At 53.6% G+C, this 16,111-nt stretch overlaps 6 protein-coding genes across 6 annotated transcripts; 3 read left to right on the plus strand and 3 right to left on the minus strand.

Annotated features, from left to right (window-relative positions):
* Positions 1 to 201: 201 nt before the first annotated feature.
* HTP3 (Cloroperoxidase) lies at positions 202 to 1,014 on the minus strand (the record flags this gene model as incomplete). The annotated part of the gene is made up of 3 exons (XM_007388836.1): positions 202 to 342; positions 403 to 868; positions 926 to 1,014. The coding sequence occupies 3 exons, from the start codon at positions 1,012 to 1,014 to the stop codon at positions 202 to 204; spliced, it is 696 nt and encodes a 231-aa protein (XP_007388898.1).
* Positions 1,015 to 2,359: 1,345 nt separating this feature from the next.
* PUNSTDRAFT_93585 (ribosomal protein L5) lies at positions 2,360 to 3,292 on the plus strand. Its single transcript, XM_007388837.1, has 4 exons — positions 2,360 to 2,406; positions 2,463 to 2,523; positions 2,579 to 3,036; positions 3,088 to 3,292. Exons 1-4 carry the CDS (start codon positions 2,404 to 2,406, stop codon positions 3,091 to 3,093), a joined length of 528 nt encoding a protein of 175 aa, XP_007388899.1. The 5' UTR covers positions 2,360 to 2,403; the 3' UTR covers positions 3,094 to 3,292.
* Positions 3,293 to 3,597: 305 nt separating this feature from the next.
* Positions 3,598 to 4,607, plus strand: PUNSTDRAFT_123117 (uncharacterized protein). The gene is made up of 4 exons (XM_007388838.1): positions 3,598 to 3,693; positions 3,754 to 3,937; positions 4,010 to 4,074; positions 4,136 to 4,607. Exons 1-4 carry the CDS (start codon positions 3,610 to 3,612, stop codon positions 4,136 to 4,138), a joined length of 336 nt encoding a protein of 111 aa, XP_007388900.1. The 5' UTR covers positions 3,598 to 3,609; the 3' UTR covers positions 4,139 to 4,607.
* Positions 4,608 to 5,802: 1,195 nt separating this feature from the next.
* On the minus strand, positions 5,803 to 10,325 carry PUNSTDRAFT_146824 (uncharacterized protein; the record flags this gene model as incomplete). Its single annotated transcript, XM_007388839.1, has 16 exons — positions 10,105 to 10,325; positions 10,001 to 10,051; positions 9,896 to 9,949; positions 9,732 to 9,847; positions 9,533 to 9,665; positions 9,396 to 9,472; positions 9,168 to 9,335; positions 8,942 to 9,115; positions 8,370 to 8,881; positions 8,170 to 8,314; positions 7,474 to 8,119; positions 6,612 to 7,418; positions 6,392 to 6,548; positions 6,282 to 6,328; positions 6,145 to 6,232; positions 5,803 to 6,037 (listed from the first exon to the last, which is right to left on the minus strand). The coding sequence occupies exons 1-16, from the start codon at positions 10,226 to 10,228 to the stop codon at positions 5,803 to 5,805; spliced, it is 3,534 nt and encodes a 1,177-aa protein (XP_007388901.1). The 5' UTR covers positions 10,229 to 10,325.
* Positions 10,326 to 11,616: 1,291 nt separating this feature from the next.
* Positions 11,617 to 14,992, plus strand: PUNSTDRAFT_77480 (uncharacterized protein; the record flags this gene model as incomplete). The annotated part of the gene is made up of 14 exons (XM_007388840.1): positions 11,617 to 11,941; positions 11,996 to 12,119; positions 12,184 to 12,486; positions 12,536 to 12,564; positions 12,617 to 12,721; positions 12,771 to 12,845; positions 12,968 to 13,122; positions 13,175 to 13,341; positions 13,394 to 13,743; positions 13,813 to 13,927; positions 13,950 to 14,058; positions 14,109 to 14,462; positions 14,510 to 14,647; positions 14,696 to 14,992. The coding sequence occupies 14 exons, from the start codon at positions 11,617 to 11,619 to the stop codon at positions 14,990 to 14,992; spliced, it is 2,646 nt and encodes an 881-aa protein (XP_007388902.1).
* A 269-nt stretch (positions 14,993 to 15,261) lies between these two features.
* PUNSTDRAFT_139150 (cysteine proteinase) lies at positions 15,262 to 16,074 on the minus strand (the record flags this gene model as incomplete). Its single annotated transcript, XM_007388841.1, has 4 exons — positions 15,262 to 15,306; positions 15,357 to 15,439; positions 15,493 to 15,812; positions 15,866 to 16,074. 4 exons carry the CDS (start codon positions 16,072 to 16,074, stop codon positions 15,262 to 15,264), a joined length of 657 nt encoding a protein of 218 aa, XP_007388903.1.
* Between the last annotated feature and the right edge of the window lie 37 nt (positions 16,075 to 16,111).

Here is a 16,111-nt window from a genome sequence, read left to right on the forward strand (position 1 = left end):
ACATTGATACACTCGCTCCATCCCCACAAGGACGATTCAGCAATAAATACACGGTCGTGCTGCTAAGCCTGTGATTTAGGCAGTTACAACGATATTATTGGCATATAAGCGGTCTGCGTATATACACGTTTGAAACGAGTGTCCGGGAATGAGTACAAAAGCGTATAGCCGATACACGCAGCATGGAGAAGTCTCTCCGGTTCATATGGATGCCTGCGCGGCTTTCCGCCCCTCCTCGACCTCCTTGCGGAACTGCGTCGTCTCAGAGGCAATAGAGCGGACCGTCTGCACCTCATCCGGGACGTGCCAATGAGCGGGAAAACGGTTCTCCCCAAACCATGCCTGCGGGAGGCCGGAACGTGTCAGCCTCGGAGATGCACGAAGAGGTAAAGCTAATTTTACCTCTAGCCCCTCCTTCGTGAAAGTCCCCGTTTGGGGATCTCGGACACGGTCGAAGGCCGAGACGGCCTCCGACGCCGCTAAGATAGATCTGAAGAGATTCAGAGGCTTGCTGAGCGTGAGCTCGCGACGGACGCGAGCCCGAACGAAGTCCTCCTTCGTCATCCCACCCGGCGGACAAGAGGCGACAAACTCGTGGTATAACGTCGGGTCGACCTGACGCGGCGCGTATTTGGCGTGGGGGGCCGCGTCCGCGTGAACGATGGAGGCGTCGTGTTCGATGCGGTTGTGCAGCGCGAGGTTCTCGAGGTCGAGAGTCCAGGAGGGTGCGAGCCCGACGAAGCGGAAGGTGCCGCAAGCGATGAGACCGGTCAGGGCTAGGATGTAGCAGAGGGGCGTAGACAGGTTGTAGGCGACCCGAAGTCCAGAAACGAGCTGGCCTAGGGAGATATTCTTCCCATTGTGCGGTCTGACGTTAGATCATGCGTTAGCTACCGGGAATTGGACCGTTCAAATGGCTACACACAAGATATGGTAGTTGGAGAGCGTGTTAAGAGCAGGGCACGGCGATCGCGAATCCGTGGGTCCGGGAGGCGTCCAAGAAAAGGCGTCCATGGCTGGGGAAGTGCCGTGAGTGATCCAGCATTGCGGTTTATATATGGCGGACGAGTCCGCCGCTGGCATGATGACGGAATCAAAAGGTTATCCGTCGCCGCCGGCACCCAATCATACTCAGTCATGCCCGTTCGAAAGCCTGTCTATAAGAGGCTCGAGACGTCCCGCGCGAGTCGAAATGCTAGGAATGCCGCGGAATGTAGGTGACACCGGTGGAGGTTCAATGTTCATTTCCTGACATCCATTTGTTCGAACACAACCTGGGGTACAGAGCGAGCCTCATGTGGGATTCCGTCGCCCTCAGGGGTCGGTGGACGGTTCTCGCAGAGAAGCTTCTGGTAGGCGTGCTACGGCGCCGGTCCTGAGAACGCAGTGTTTCCCGCTCCAAGGCTCACTGAACGGGGCTACGATCTTCTCGGAATTCAAATGGACACTGCCACATGCCACCATGGCGTCAAGGTCGGCGTTGTTATCCAAGTGGTTGCCGATTGGCCGCGGAAGTGGCGTACGTGCTCCCCGGCTATGGCAAGTCCCGGCGTTTACGAGAAGGATACGAATGGGCGCGTCTCGTACTGAGCTCTGACGCGGACAATCGAGTTCTACGACGTGCCTTGTCACCGAAGAGTCCCCGTTGCTTCATCCGGATGCCACCACCGTGCAAGGAGTTTCATGCCGTCACCATCCAACCATCATTCTCAAGGCCGCGGGACGGTACATGCATGGGATCGGGCCGCGCAGCCAAGTGACAGTTGGCAATTGGACCGTAGAAGACAATTCCGATGTGGTAGGGGCCAAGGTTTGCTGCTTTAGCGGGCCAGAGATAGTAGCACGAAGGACTGAATTCGTTGTAACCGACTTCAGTTGTGAATCGGATTACTTGCTCCCGGTGCAGTAGGTTGCGATGCAGAGTCAGACGCAACGCACGCCTCTGGGGTCACGTGACACAGCTCCGTCTACGTCGGATGCGGAGGACCAGAGTGCAGTAACGACTTGCAACAAGCAGAGGCATAGAGAGATGAGGAACTAAAGCGATGGCAAGCACGAATTGAAGTCGCCAGCCTCGACCCGACATATCGAGGCGGTGATCCCTGAACATCGGCATGTCGTCCAGGTCCAGTCCACCTTGGTCCCTGCAGCGAGGAATATATGCGGTATAGGATGCTCCTCATCATCCTGAAATGGGATGGTCGAGTCATCGATACATCTTTCGTTATACGCATTGAAATGTGCTGAGATGAAGTGACGGACAAAGCAAAGACAAGGTTGATTTGCCTGCGCAAGATCCCAAGTAACCCTGGGAACATTCTCGTCACGCTGTATAGTTCCACGCCTCCCATCCTTGCGACCTCATCGACGACCCGCCGCAAGACAAACGCCGAAGCCGACGCCATGGTCAGTGGACTCATCCTGAAGTCTTGCTCGCGGTCAACTCAATATGCGCTATCTAGGCTGACAAGACCGCCCCCGCAAACCCTATGAAGGAGCTCAAGCTCGAGAAGCTTGTCATCAGTGCGCAATACCATGTCCGTTGTTCTGTATGCATATCGCTAACCGAATTTTGCAGACATCTCCGTCGGCGAGTCTGGTGATCGCTTGACGCGTGCCTCGAAGGTGCTCGAGCAGCTCACCGGTCAAACCCCGGTCACCTCGAAGGCCCGTTACACCGTCCGTACCTTCGGCATCAGGCGTAACGAGAAGATCGCGGTGCACGTCACCATCCGTGGCCCGAAGGCTGAGGAGATCCTTGAGCGCGGCCTCAAGGTCAAGGAGTATGAGCTCCGCCGCCGCAACTTCTCCGAGACCGGCAACTTCGGTTTCGGTATCCAGGAGCACATCGATCTCGGTGCGCGGTACGACCCGGGCATCGGTATCTTCGGTATGGACTTCTACGTCGTGATGGGCCGGCCGGGGATGCGGGTGGCGAGGAGGAAGCAGAAGAAGGCTCGCATTGGTTTCTCGCATCGGGTAAAGAAGGAGGACACCATGGCATGGTTCAAGCAACGGTTCGACGGTATCATCCTCGTGCGTATCATTCCATTTTGCTGAAGAAGGAGGGCTGATCGGTCTCCTCAGAAATAATCGTCTCGCCCCTCATTGCTTTCGCTTCTTCTATGTTATGGCTATCCCATGTACCATGCATGCCACACCAAAATCCATGGTCACACTCTGTGCTGCCGGATATCATCGTACCGAGTGATTCATTGTGTTTCACTGGAAAACATAGACGGCTCGGAAGGCCAAAGCAGTGGCAATATACGAACGTGCAGCTCTGATTCGCAAACTCCTGCCGTTGCTGTCGAATATACGACCGCATGCTGACCACTGAAGTGGGCGTAAACGGCCATCGCAACTGGTGTTTACGAACATGGTATAGACTTCGGTTGCTGCGGCAATTGCGGAATGTTGCGCTACGTGAGAAAGATGCTCACGTAGCGGGTTGATGTTGATTACAACGCTTCGTCAGTGCTTTCGATCTACACTGAGCTTTTCTTGAAATCCCGATCCTGTCTCGACTATTATAATGGACATCCGCTGCTCCTGCGTGTCTATGAATCCTCGCTTTGGGTCAGGATGGCAGTGTGCGGAACGGAGTCAATGCACATAGCCGTCCGGAAGCGCCTATGTTTGATACACCGACTCATAGCCTCGGACTATGACTCGCCCCAAGTCCCGGATATGGTATGTACTTGCTGCGGTCCGGGCTCGTTCTAGTAACTGAGGAACGTCGATGTTGTATAGCTTGCCCACGTTGTTCCTTCGGCGCAGCATGCGGGGTACGTGTTATCGCGGAAACTCGGGTGCGCCGACGCGACGGGTAGCTGGATTATGCTACTTAAACCGCCGCCGTCATGTCTCGTCGCCCACCGTCCACCATCACCTTCACAGTTCACTCTGCCCATGCCTCATTTCGAGAGCAGTACTTGTGCGTAACACGGATCACAGTCTGCCAGCCAGATACTGTAGTTCTGACCGGCCCTTTCTCTAACATACGCAGATCGCTCGCTGACAATGCCCTACGGGTATCCGCCTGAACTCGGAACCTTCTGTCCAGGACCATCTGTTCGTATCTCATACCATTGAGCATACCTACGCGCCCGCTGACCCTGTGTTGCCACAACAGTGACAACGCGGTGGTAGTTGACTCGAGTACGCGACACACACACCCGTAGCAATGGGTAAACCAACTCGACCCTCGTCCGGGCACCCCACCGTCAGGCCTCGGCCTCGATGACGGAATGAGCGGAATTAGCTCCACCGCCTCAAATTGTGGTACGCTGAGCAGCGACAAACGCCCGTACCTTACCTCCTGGTAGCAGGAGAAGAATCCACCATCCCCACGCGGCCCTCCAAACGTGGCGGTATCCCGTCGACCCAAATTTTCACCACGCCGCTTGTGGCATCGCTACTTGCGCATCAGTATATTCTTTGGGATACCCCATCGTCACCACCACCCTGCAGGGACCCATCTACATCATGCCGCTGGCACCGCCTTGACCTTCTTGTTGGGCCCAAGTGTCGTTAGAACATATACAACCCCATCCCCACCCCTTCGGCTCGAATTCGAATTCGACGTACCTCCGAGTCGGAATCACAAAGAGACCCAGCAATTATTACGCAGGACTATCATCTCAGCCTTCATCCTCGTCGTGCCTATCTATGTATTCTTTTCTGCCGTGCATTGTATGCAGTATGAGCAATCGAACAGAAGCGCCTTTGATATACTCGAAACCCGTTAAGACCGAGTCCACTGCTACTAGAAGGCTACATTTAGCTAAATACAGCCATATCTGGTGCATCACTTGCCTAATGCGGCGATGTGAGAGTTGTGGGCGGAAGCTGTGAAACTGCTGCCACTCCTGCCCAGCTGTGCAACGCGTTGATCTCAACCCAGACTCCCAGCTGATATCATTCTATCCATCCACAATATGCAGATACAGTTGGCTCTGCTGTCATCCAGTTGGCAGTGCACTCCACGAAGGCTGGCTGCAGCCTTAGTTCCAACGGAAACGCGGCAATGTTCTATGCAGTCCTGTATGATGATTGCGACGTATTCCACTGCCATTAATCACTCACGGAGGGAGTATATGAGCCCCCGGGCTTAAGTGTTCGAGGACAACGTCAACTCGATCTCCCCTCGAAGACATCCAGGCATTCGTATTGATATTGGCATCAATCACCGGCCATGTACCATATATTGAAGACAGACTATGTGCCTGAGTACGTACCATCCATGACTGAATAATAGAAACAGTATTCATCGCTGCCAAATACAGGGCCGATGACGAGGAGTGGTTCTCCAGGGCTGCATCCGAACCTGTTTCTATCCCTGTGGACCGTCGGTGAGGGGGTGATTCTATGAGCGTATAGGTATCCTCATTGCTAAAGGGATTTGTTCCGAAAGGTGCTTAGGCAGCCAATCAAGTACAGGGGATTGTCGTCCTCGTCCGACTAACAAGCCCCGTCCTAACACATCTCGAACATAAGTGGCAACCTCTCGAAACGTAGTTCATCGCCTTCTCGTCGGGCCAACCATGACTCTTGCATTGTTTCGAGCTGTTGCAATAATATAGATCGTATTTCGAGTTGACTATGATATATGAGAACGTGCGATACCTCGATGTTACACTGGTCTTCGACTTGAGACTCACTGTTGCACAATCACCGCGCTGTGACGCTTTAACCCGCTTTGGAATGGAACCCAGGAGCAACCCAACGTCAAGAAAGGAAAGACATAAGGTGCAGATACTAGGCTACATACTATGCATACATAGATTAGAACAAGTAAACCTAAGAAGCCGCATCCAGTAGATCCTTGTCGACGTCCGCATCTCCGTCTGCAGCATGTTCCACCTCTGCTACCTCATCTTGACCTCGCTCATCGTGATCCTCTGCGACAGGGGCGGGAGCATCCTCCATAGGTGTATCTGGGTTAGTCGGGCTTGTAGATTGATCGTCCTGCTCTTCAGACTCTCTTTCTGCCGCCGCCCGATCCTGAGCGGTCTCCATCTCCGCCTTGGCCTGCCTATCAACCATCCCAAGAGTACCATATCAGTAACAAGCGCGATTCGCCCATTTACATGGATCCAGAGATTGGAGGTGCGGTTGCGCGAAGAGACCATCGACACATACCGATATGAGTCCCGGCATTCTGCTCGAAATTTCTTGTTCTTGAAGTGCTGTATTCCATTTTTCCCATCAATCATCATCATATCCAGTTCTGTCGAGCAATCAACAGCCACAAATCGCAGGTATGCTAGCACACTGACTGTCGTCCTCCCCCAGCAGCTTAAGCTTGTCTGGAGGCAAAAAAGTCCTATAGACAACAGTTACCAACGGCGTGCTTATGAGAACTTGCTTCGTGATCGGACACACATACCACGTCCTCTTTTTATCATAGAATTGAATCAGAGTCAAAGGTGGCTTTCCTGCTTTCTTCGCTTCTGCATATGCCCATGAGAAATCACGATCGACATCGGCAGGAATGGCGGGATCGGGAGCCTCGAATACCACGGCAGCCCACCACGGGTAGGCGTCTGCATGGGATACGTTCAACGATCAGAATACGTTCATGTAGTCAAGACATGGGAATCACTCACGGGCCTTGGCCCATACCAGCGTGCCAGGCTCGAGGGGGTTGTCGTAGTCGATCACGACATCAAAAGGCTGGACTTCGGCTGGTGCTTCAGCCTTCTCTGGTTCTTCGCGTTGCGCGGAATCCCCAGATGACGCCTTGGAGGACGGAGGGTGATCGTCTTCTCCTGGAGCCGTCTGTTCGCCGCCATCATCCTGCCCATCTACAGCGCCGTCTTGCTGATTGGTCTTTCCACCTTCGGAAACCCCGTGTTCAATCCCTTCGCCGCCCTCGCCCTCGCCCTCGTTGCTTTGCTGCCCGGTTTGGCTGTCTTCGCTCAGGTCAGTCAATTCGCTTAGTTCGCTTGGTTCGGACATGACAGTAGAGCCATCCAAGTCCGCAATAGCCTTTTTGGGTCGCCCCCGCTCCGGTCCCCTCCTGCGTCGCTGCACCGGTGCCCCTCCGGGATTCTGCGACGCTTTGAGACGCTCCCTCTCTTCCTTCTTTTGACGAGCTTTCTCCCGTCTAGTCGCCGGGGTTTCAATAACATCGATGACGATTGGCTTCTGTTGCTCAACCTTCCTCCGTTTCGTACCGGAGCCACGTCCCTGAGATGCACTGTCGCCCAAATCATCGACATCGTCGACGGGCTCTGCCATAACCTCGTCAACGTCTCCGTCTGCTGTCGGCGCGGTGGGCGACACGGAAGAAAGTTTGCTCGAGCTCGCCTCCGCAGTGTCCTCTTGTAACGTCTGATTCGCAGAAACCGATGTCGCGAGGGCCAGCGATGTATTCCGCTTGCGTCTGCCTTTCCCTGACGTTGCGCGTGCACCTAGCGAAGGCAGTCGCGTGAGCGTCGTCACGAAGATGGAACCAAAACAATTTACCGCCGCGGCTCGCGGATGTTGCTTGGGTGATTGGCGTACCGCTGGATGCATGCCGCCGCCCTCCTCGCCCTTGCCCGTCTTCCAAGATCCAACCACTGTCGAAGTTGGCGAACATGCTGCGGTTGTCGAGTTCAGTGACCACAGGTGCTGCGCCTGCTGCGGAGGCCGCTTCAGCGTTCTCCGCTGCTTTATTGGCCTCAGCAGCAGCAGATTGGCGCGTGCGTCGTGTCCGGAATCCAGGAGCGGCGTCCAGCTGCTCCACGTCTTGAGCGATAGGCTTCCGCACAGAGGCAGTTTTTGTTTTTCTGGGGGCCCTGGGCTTGGGGGGCGGAGGTGGTGGCGGCGGTTTGTCCTGCGGCAGTTCGTAGCTGGTCAACGCTGCTATGGGGTTCGACTCCAAGATAAATTCGAGTTCTTCTTTGATGCCCTTGTCCGGTTGCTCAGCGAGAAGCATCTCAACAACATCCATTTCCGGCTCGAGGTCCCCGACAGTACGATCGTCGATAGCCGCGGCCTCGGAGTTTGGCCTGTCCAGGTTGCTTAGGATAGATATGGCATGCGTGTGGATACGAGATGCTGTCCGATAGAAAAGGGAGTCTGGCGCGTTATACTTCTTGGCATTGTCTAGAACAAGGAGAATATCCTCCTGACAGGCCATGAACAGGCAAATTTCGGATGAAGACGTGGACGCCTTACCTTGAAGGATTGAACGTCCCAGTATCCATGCCGATCCAACTTGTTCTCAATCCAGGTCCAACACATGGGTTTCTCGATGACTTCAAAGTAATCTGGCACGTCCACCCTTGATACTGGATTCTTAAAATGATCATGTGTGTCCTTCCTAGACGTCTTGTCAGTAATCTCATTGAGTAAAGCAATTTGAAAACGCTTCCTACGCGATTATCTTCTCGAAAGCAGCACGCAGCGGAGTTTCGTGAGCGAACAGAAAAGATTGCAGTAGCTCCTGGATCGCTTGCGCTTGTTCCAACTTGATGTTCTCGCGTTTGGGTATCATGCCAATGATCAAGCGCACGTATTCGAGGTCCGCACGTAGACGTCGCATGTGCTGAAGTTTGATCGCCTTTTCCTCGTCCGTTTGTCCGTTGCCGCCCTTGTTCGCCGTCCACGGCTCGAGATGTAACCTCTTCAAGAGCGGCGCGCCCCTTCTCGCCTCCCTCTTCAGACTCCAATACCTGCATACCATATGAACAAATTCTGTTTTCTTTCGTATGGACACTTTGGCGATGTACTGGAGGATACGAGAGACGATGATGGCAGGAACCAAAGGAGCACCCTGTTTGTATGTTTTTGCATATGCACGAGCCGTGCGAGAGAGCGTCGAATCCGGATTGTCAGGGCCAGACTGGTGCTGCGCGAGGGCGGCTTCACGAGCGTCGGCTTGTTCTTTCTACATCCAGTAAACGCTCGTTTAGTTCCGACGTCCACGGAAACGAACTGAAGCACCTACCGGAAGATGCCTCTCGCAATAACACGTCAGCATACCGGGTTCTACCCCAGCTGCGCCCTTCATAGGCATCAGGAATTTCTCTTTCCTAGCACAGGTGGGGTGAAAGGCGACGAAGCACGACGACTTGCTACACTGAATGCATGCACCCTCTCGAACGTCGCAAAGGGAGCATTTCTGACAAACCTCGACTTAAGAAGCAGGTCGGGCGAGTAAATCTTGTCCTTACCAGCTTCCAACGTTGCTTCGGTATCTTTTCGACGCCTGTGATCGGCTCCATGAAGACTTCGTTAGCGACGCGGGTCTCGGGTACCCATATGGCGCATAGGAGGTGGGCCCAGTCGCCGGTAACAGTCTGTTTGAATGCGCCGCCTTCATTCGGGCAGAGGATACAGGACTGAATGCGTAACATGAAAGTCTGAGCATGGGTTGATATATGCGACGTGATGTCACGCACCACCGGAATTTCTGGCGATACCGTGCATTTGCGGCAAAGCCACTGTCCTTCGGGGATGTAAGGGACACCGTAGCAATCTGATATGCGAGACGTCAGTCGCTGTTCATCCTGAAGGCGAGGGTGCGCGGCGGACGCACCCTGATGCACAGCTAGGTTGCAACCATCGCAGAACACAATTGCGTTCATGTTCTCGCCCTCGGAATCGTCGCAGATAGCACATGTCGAGTCTTCGGAGGGTAGGTCCATCTCGGGCCTCGGTATATTCTTCGTCTAGACATTATGTCCAGGATGTGTTGCTCAGCTCAGCGGAGGTCGCTCGCGGTCGGGTGGACGCACCAGGTCAAACCACTCTTTCTCCAGGCGATCCATGATGACTTCGAACATCTCATAAGATACTTTGTCCAACTGATCGTTGTGCCGTTCTGTGTTGACCTCGTCCAACCACTCCTGGTCTAAGACTATCAAAGGCAACCTTCTGAAGCCAGCGCTACTCTGCGTACCTTGTTCGTCCATGTCATACTCTACCTGGACGGCCAACTCGCTCTCCAACGGTTCTATGGCGAGGTAAGGCGCGAAATGGACCTAAAGCTGTATAGCTCACGCACCGATGTATCGGATGTACCCGCTCGGTCTCTTGAAGTCAGAGAAGTCATTGTCTGGATACAGCTCATGTCAATGCAGGTTGCCGTGCTTCCAGCGAGAGACGTACATCCAAAGGTCCTTTCCGTTTTACTGTCGACCCCACCCGGTCTGTTGTACTCCTTGTCATCAATCCTGGTAAACGAAACCACCGGTAATGACACCGGTGCTGGAGACTGTTTGCCGCGAGCCATGTTCAAGCACAAGACGATTGGTGGATGATCTCAGAAGGAAAAGAGATCGTATCTTCGGTTCATTGATGAGCTGCGGCACGACAGATCGAAGGGAGGCTAGTAGGCGCTCAGGCGCTCGAGGAATACGAGGCTGAGAGGCTTCGACGCGATAGTCATAATTCCACTTGATACGCGTAGCCCGGGCGCCTAATGATTCGACCTAAGGACTTTCTGCCGTTCTTCGACTCAACGCTTATTCCGGTTTTAGACCATATATTCCACGTCTTTCGTCCTCATGCACACAGACAATTCCACCGTTATACTGGCAAGACAGGGCTAGACGTAAAGGGTAAAGCACAAAATCACGTGACCCACATGATAGTAAATAGGCGACGGGAGTGGGATGCAGGTCCGTAGCGACCCGGACAAAACATGACAAAGACGTCGGAGGGTGAGAGGTGATGTAGGAATGAAGGAGAGGAAGGGATCAAGATATGTGGCCCGCGTTATCCACCGAACGTGCGGTCTAAACACAAAAACGCGTCAAGCAAGGCCGCATGTATAAATATTGGCACCAATACAAAACGCAAGTATGATGTCGGTAACAGGCAATTGATGGCACCGGACGCCAGAGTTATGGCAAAGATACTGGCATCCAAGATACCTTGGACAGCCCTGAGTCGCCACAGAAGGTTCCCCAACACGTAAGGCAGTAACACGGTTTCATCGTACAGGGAATAACATGAAGTCCCTGTAACCCGTAGCCAGCGATTTGAGGTAAAGTTATCACAGGAGTAGAAGAACGATTCTGAGGAGGATATACGTTGAGTCGTGGTATGTTGTAAAGCGGCAACCACCGGCGACGGATTCACCCGCAGTCAGTCTCGAACTCAAACATATCCTAAAAAAGCAATTAGCATAGAGCAGAGCTTTGACATATCTGACCGGGGTAGAGTAGCGATACATTAGCTATCGAATACAATGCTAGCCGTATGAGGAACATACACAGGAGCAGGATTTGCCGCCGAGTGGCGGAGTTTCGTTCCAACTAAGAAGCAGCCGTCCCCCAGACGGCTCGCTCGCATCTTACCCTGAGCCTCCACCACACCCCCGAGCTCTGCTACCTCACGCAGCAAAGCTCGCCATTCTACCTCTTCGTGGGCCTCTATCACTCCTTTTTCTTTCGCTAAACGCATACTTTTGATTCACGTCGCCGTAGCTACGATTTTTTTGCCCACATGTCGTTCCAAATCACGCTCAAGAACGGGGAGAAGGTCAAAGTCAACGGTAATATACCTACCCGAGAGCTGACTAGCGCTTGAAACTGATCCTGTCATTTTTCAGACCATGTCTACTGTTCCCCCAGTTGGGCAGCCAGAGATGGTACTCCCTACTCGGTGGCGCGTATCATGGAATTTCTCCCACCAGCTGATGCCGATCCGACCATCAGCAAGAGCAGCGACTCTTTTACACGGGTGAGACTAGCCTGGTATTATCGGCCAGGCGACGTCAGCGAGCGAACTGTGGCGGACAACCGCGTCCTGCTCGCCGCGATCTACTCGGAGGTCTGCGACATCACTCAGCTCCGCTCTAAATGCCACGTCATTCATCGGGACAAGATATCTGATTTGGCTGGCTGGAAAAAGCGTCCCGATCGGTTCTACTTCACAAGGCTTTTTGATCCCTACATCAAGAAGGAATTCGAAGTCATTCCATCTACAGCAGTCAAGAATGGTAGGTTTACTAATAAGGCCTGGAAAACCCCCGAAATTCACACTTCAATTATAGTACCTCCTGAGGTACGGGAGCCGCTGATCAGTCGCTACGAATACGTCGTCGCCGAAAAGGAGGTGGTGTCGGATCTCATAGACGACATCAGGCTGTGCGAAACATGCAGACAATGGACTCCAAAGTAAGAGATTCCGTTTCTGCATTTCATCGGTCTTCTAACCTGGGACACGTGTAACTGTATCAAGTCCCGAGGCTGTCCAGTGCGATCGATGCAAGAAATACTTTCATATGGGATGTGTTTCGCCACCTTTGGCGTCGAAACCCTCCAGGGGCTACGGATGGACATGCGCACCTTGTGCCCAAGAGCACAACGATGTGGTGGTGGATAATCATGGCCCGCGTCATGGGACTCCTGGCGGGGCAAAACCGAGGACGACCGTGCCGGCGACGCGTGGGCGCGGACGACCCCGCAAAGACCGAGCCCAAGCGGAACGCGAGGAGAACATGGAGATCAAGCACTTCCGGATGTGGCCCTTCCGATATTTTGGGTAAGCCTCCTCAGGCCTGCCGAGCGCACATCTAAAACGAGTTTCATAGGCAGTATACGGTCGCGCAGGACACCATAGGTACGACATATGCAATATATCCGGGGATCATGCCTCTCACTTTGGTGCCCAGACGAGGATGATTTCATCTTCCCTCGCGCGGCGACACGCGTCGGCGCCAAATACCAAGCGACAGTCCCTCCGGCGCCGGGTCCAAGTTCCATTCCAATTCCAACGCGTGCGTAGCTGCTTTGTCTTGGGATCCGACTCGTTCACAGCGAAAGCAGCGGATATGCCAGAGCGAGGTGGAGACGACACGATCGAGGTTCTGAGCATGGTCGTTCACATGAAGGAGGAACACGGTGAGAACCCGATTCGTCCGATTCCCACGCCCGACCCGATGTTGATACCCCTTTGGCTTTAGTGGCATGGCGTGAGTTCGAGAGCCTCGTCTATCGTCTGGGTGTCTAACGATGAGTTACAGTGGAAAAACATAAGGACTGGATGACCATGAGGCTCGAGCGACTTCATCAAGTTGCTTGGCTGACAGAAGCCATCCGTCGATTAAGTGAAGCATGGATGATTGATCCTCGGAAGATGTCGGCCGTGGATATGAGAAACCCCGTTCGCGTAGAAAAGGTACACTTATTCACAGCTGAATAGATGGGGCATCGCTAATCTCGACCAACAGTGGAAGAAAACCGAGACTCGGTGCGTCGACAAGGACTTTAGTATCAAGGAATGCGCGGCATTCGAGGAAGCGATGAAGAAGCACGGCGCCGAGCTCCGCGCTGTGCGTGACGAAGTGCGCACCCGGACTATGCCCGAGATAGTTCGGTACTATGGCGTGTGGAAGAAGTTGGTCTTTACTGCAGAAGTTACCTTTTTGTCGCGCTGATGGTGCGAACAGCGGCAAATTGCGTGAAGAACATCGACTCAAGGACGCCGGTCATGTAGTCAAGAAAGAGGATACTATACAATCAGACGACGAAGGGTCCATTGTTAAGCGATTGACGAAGGGCAACAGCAACTGTGCCGCATGCCGCACCAAGGAATCCCCTGTATGGTGGAAAGCACCTAAGGGTCTCGCCACCAACGTTCTATGCGATAACTGTGGGATGGGCTGGCGCAAATATGCCGACCTGAATGTTCGTGCGATTCGCGAGGACCCCCCACCCTCAACTACTAAGGGCAAGGCTGCCGAGAACAAGCGCGACGGGACTCCTTTGACCGCACCGCCTGCGAAGCGAGCACGGGTATGTTGCGTTCGTCGCATGCGAGCTGCACTTTTCTGACGTCGGGTCATCGCACAGACAACAGCCTCGGCAGCATCCACTCCCCCTCCCAATGTTCCACATCTACGCTGTGTCGCATGTAAGCGTAATGGACCTGTCGGAAAGGTCCTTAAATGCCAGCAGTGCGGCTTTCAATGCCATGCGGGCGAGTAGCTTTCATATTACATAGAGCTTTGCTCATCGGTTATCAGGATGTTGCGGTGCCTCGATAGACCCAGCGAAGATTGACACATGGGTATGTGATCTCTGCGAGAATGTGAAATCTCAGGAGTCATCCTTGGTGAGGTTGCTTCATGCTGTCTCATCGGATCGACGCTCATTGCCTCTTAGAATACCCATTGTATTCTCTGTCCTCGCGTGCCACCCGCCAAACGGCAGGAGGATGTCAATCCCCCCTCCGATTCATACTTTCGAGCCTTGAAACCCACTGAGGGTCAGAACTGGGCGCATGTGCTCTGTGCAGTTTTCGCACCAGAGACCTCGTTCACGGATGTTGAACGACTACGGCTGATAGAAGGTATTAGCGCCATTCCGCCTTCTCGGTGGTTTGCGGAATGCAGCATATGCCACTCTTCCGGGGGTGCTTCGTTCCGTTGCTTCGACTGCACACGAGAGTTCCACATATCCTGCGCCTGGAAGGCGGGGTATTCTCTAGGGTTCGAGTTCGTGCCTGTCAGTGACACAGTTTTAACCAGTGATTCCGGTACTTAACAACCTTCACGCAGGCAAAGCATAAGAATCGAGACGTCGTCGTCAGCTTCAGGGGCGAGACAGGCTTCATGTCCCCAGTTATTCGTTGCCCCCAACACTCCCATGACAAGACGCAGCGAGAGATATTTGGACTATGTGAAATGGATGACAACGGAGAGGTATGCGCTCGCCTCCCGCAAATGACATGCAGTCTGATCCCTCGAAAGACGGCTTTGCAGGTGTACTGCAAAAACTACAAGCGCGTGCAAACTGATCAGTCGTACGGTCTTTTGCGCAAGGCTCGGAGGCTGGACGATCTGTTGACGGAGACGGACCCTCAGGTGAACGGGCAACGTACCCCAGCCGACGACTCCGGACCGTCATGCGCATCTTGTCACACACGATTCTCGCCATCTTTTCATCCCACAGCCGGGAATTTGGGTTCGGGGAGTTTGCTGTGCCATAAATGCTACTTCAAGCCTCCTAATGGCGTCAATGGGGACGCCTCCGTTGCTATAGCATGAGAGGGGTATGATAGATAATTCATGGTATTTATAGAATTGAGAATGTACTAACAACACGGCGGAACTGTTAATGGGATGTGATCGACGTTAGGCTATCTGGATGGGGTATTTGCAGCTCATCCCTCCTCACAAACGCGTGTCAAGGCGGTGGTATTACGCTAATAATCTTACATGCGGATCGTAATACTGGAATTGTACCTTAGTGCAGACAAATACAGATGAAAACAGAGTCGGCCGTTGCAGCGGTAAATGGACAAGCCGATTGGAGTTTAAGCTTTGACGCGCTTGTAGAATAGGACGTACGCCGGTTTACCCTGACATTCTGATAAGCAGCTACACAGGACCAAGGTCGCTGATTACTTACGACCACTTCTTTGGGATCAGCCTGTACGACCCGGCTGTCGTCGCAGTAAAGCCATTGGTTGCGGGAAGATATGAACGCGGTGTCTGCTCAGAACGTGAGCTGTGACTGGAGTAGCGTGAATGCGGATGATACGCACAGTGCCCGCTACTGAGGCTGCCGAAGTGGTTCGTGACGGCGTAAAGGTCATACTTGTAAGGGGGTATTTGACGTCTGGGATCGTCCAAGGATAACTGCTGGGCACCTGGTATCCCATTGTCCACGCCCGGCGGCAACGGCGGCGGCATGTAGTTCGTCAAATCTAATCCCTTGGTCGGGAAGTCGACAAACGTCTCAATCTTGTCAGCCGCGGCTCCCTTGGATGAGAACCGCTTGAGGTGGATGAGTAGGATGGGCGGCAAGCGGGATAGTGATAGCTGCTTGGTTGCTCGACGGAGTGCTTTGCAATGTGGGCAATTCCTACAACATTCGATTGAATGACCGTACACCGGCGCGGAACAATAAATACGCACCATGCATCGGACTTTTCCATGATCTCTTCCTTCACGAACGCGTCCAGGCACTGCTGCAGGGTGACCTTGCTAAGCCGGCCGGTGGGCACAGGCAGGGTTAGGTACATGAACGTGTTGTACGTCGTCGATGTGTTCTGGCACGTCAGGCACTGTAGCCGATTCCGGAATTGACCTTGGAAGAAGTCCACGATCAGGCTATCGTTGCGCATGCGGTAAATGTGCCATTCTTGCTCGCTCGCGATCTGT

Source organism: Punctularia strigosozonata (assembly GCF_000264995.1).
Source record: "Punctularia strigosozonata HHB-11173 SS5 unplaced genomic scaffold PUNSTscaffold_21, whole genome shotgun sequence".
In the NCBI taxonomy this organism is placed as follows: domain Eukaryota; kingdom Fungi; phylum Basidiomycota; class Agaricomycetes; order Corticiales; family Punctulariaceae; genus Punctularia; species Punctularia strigosozonata.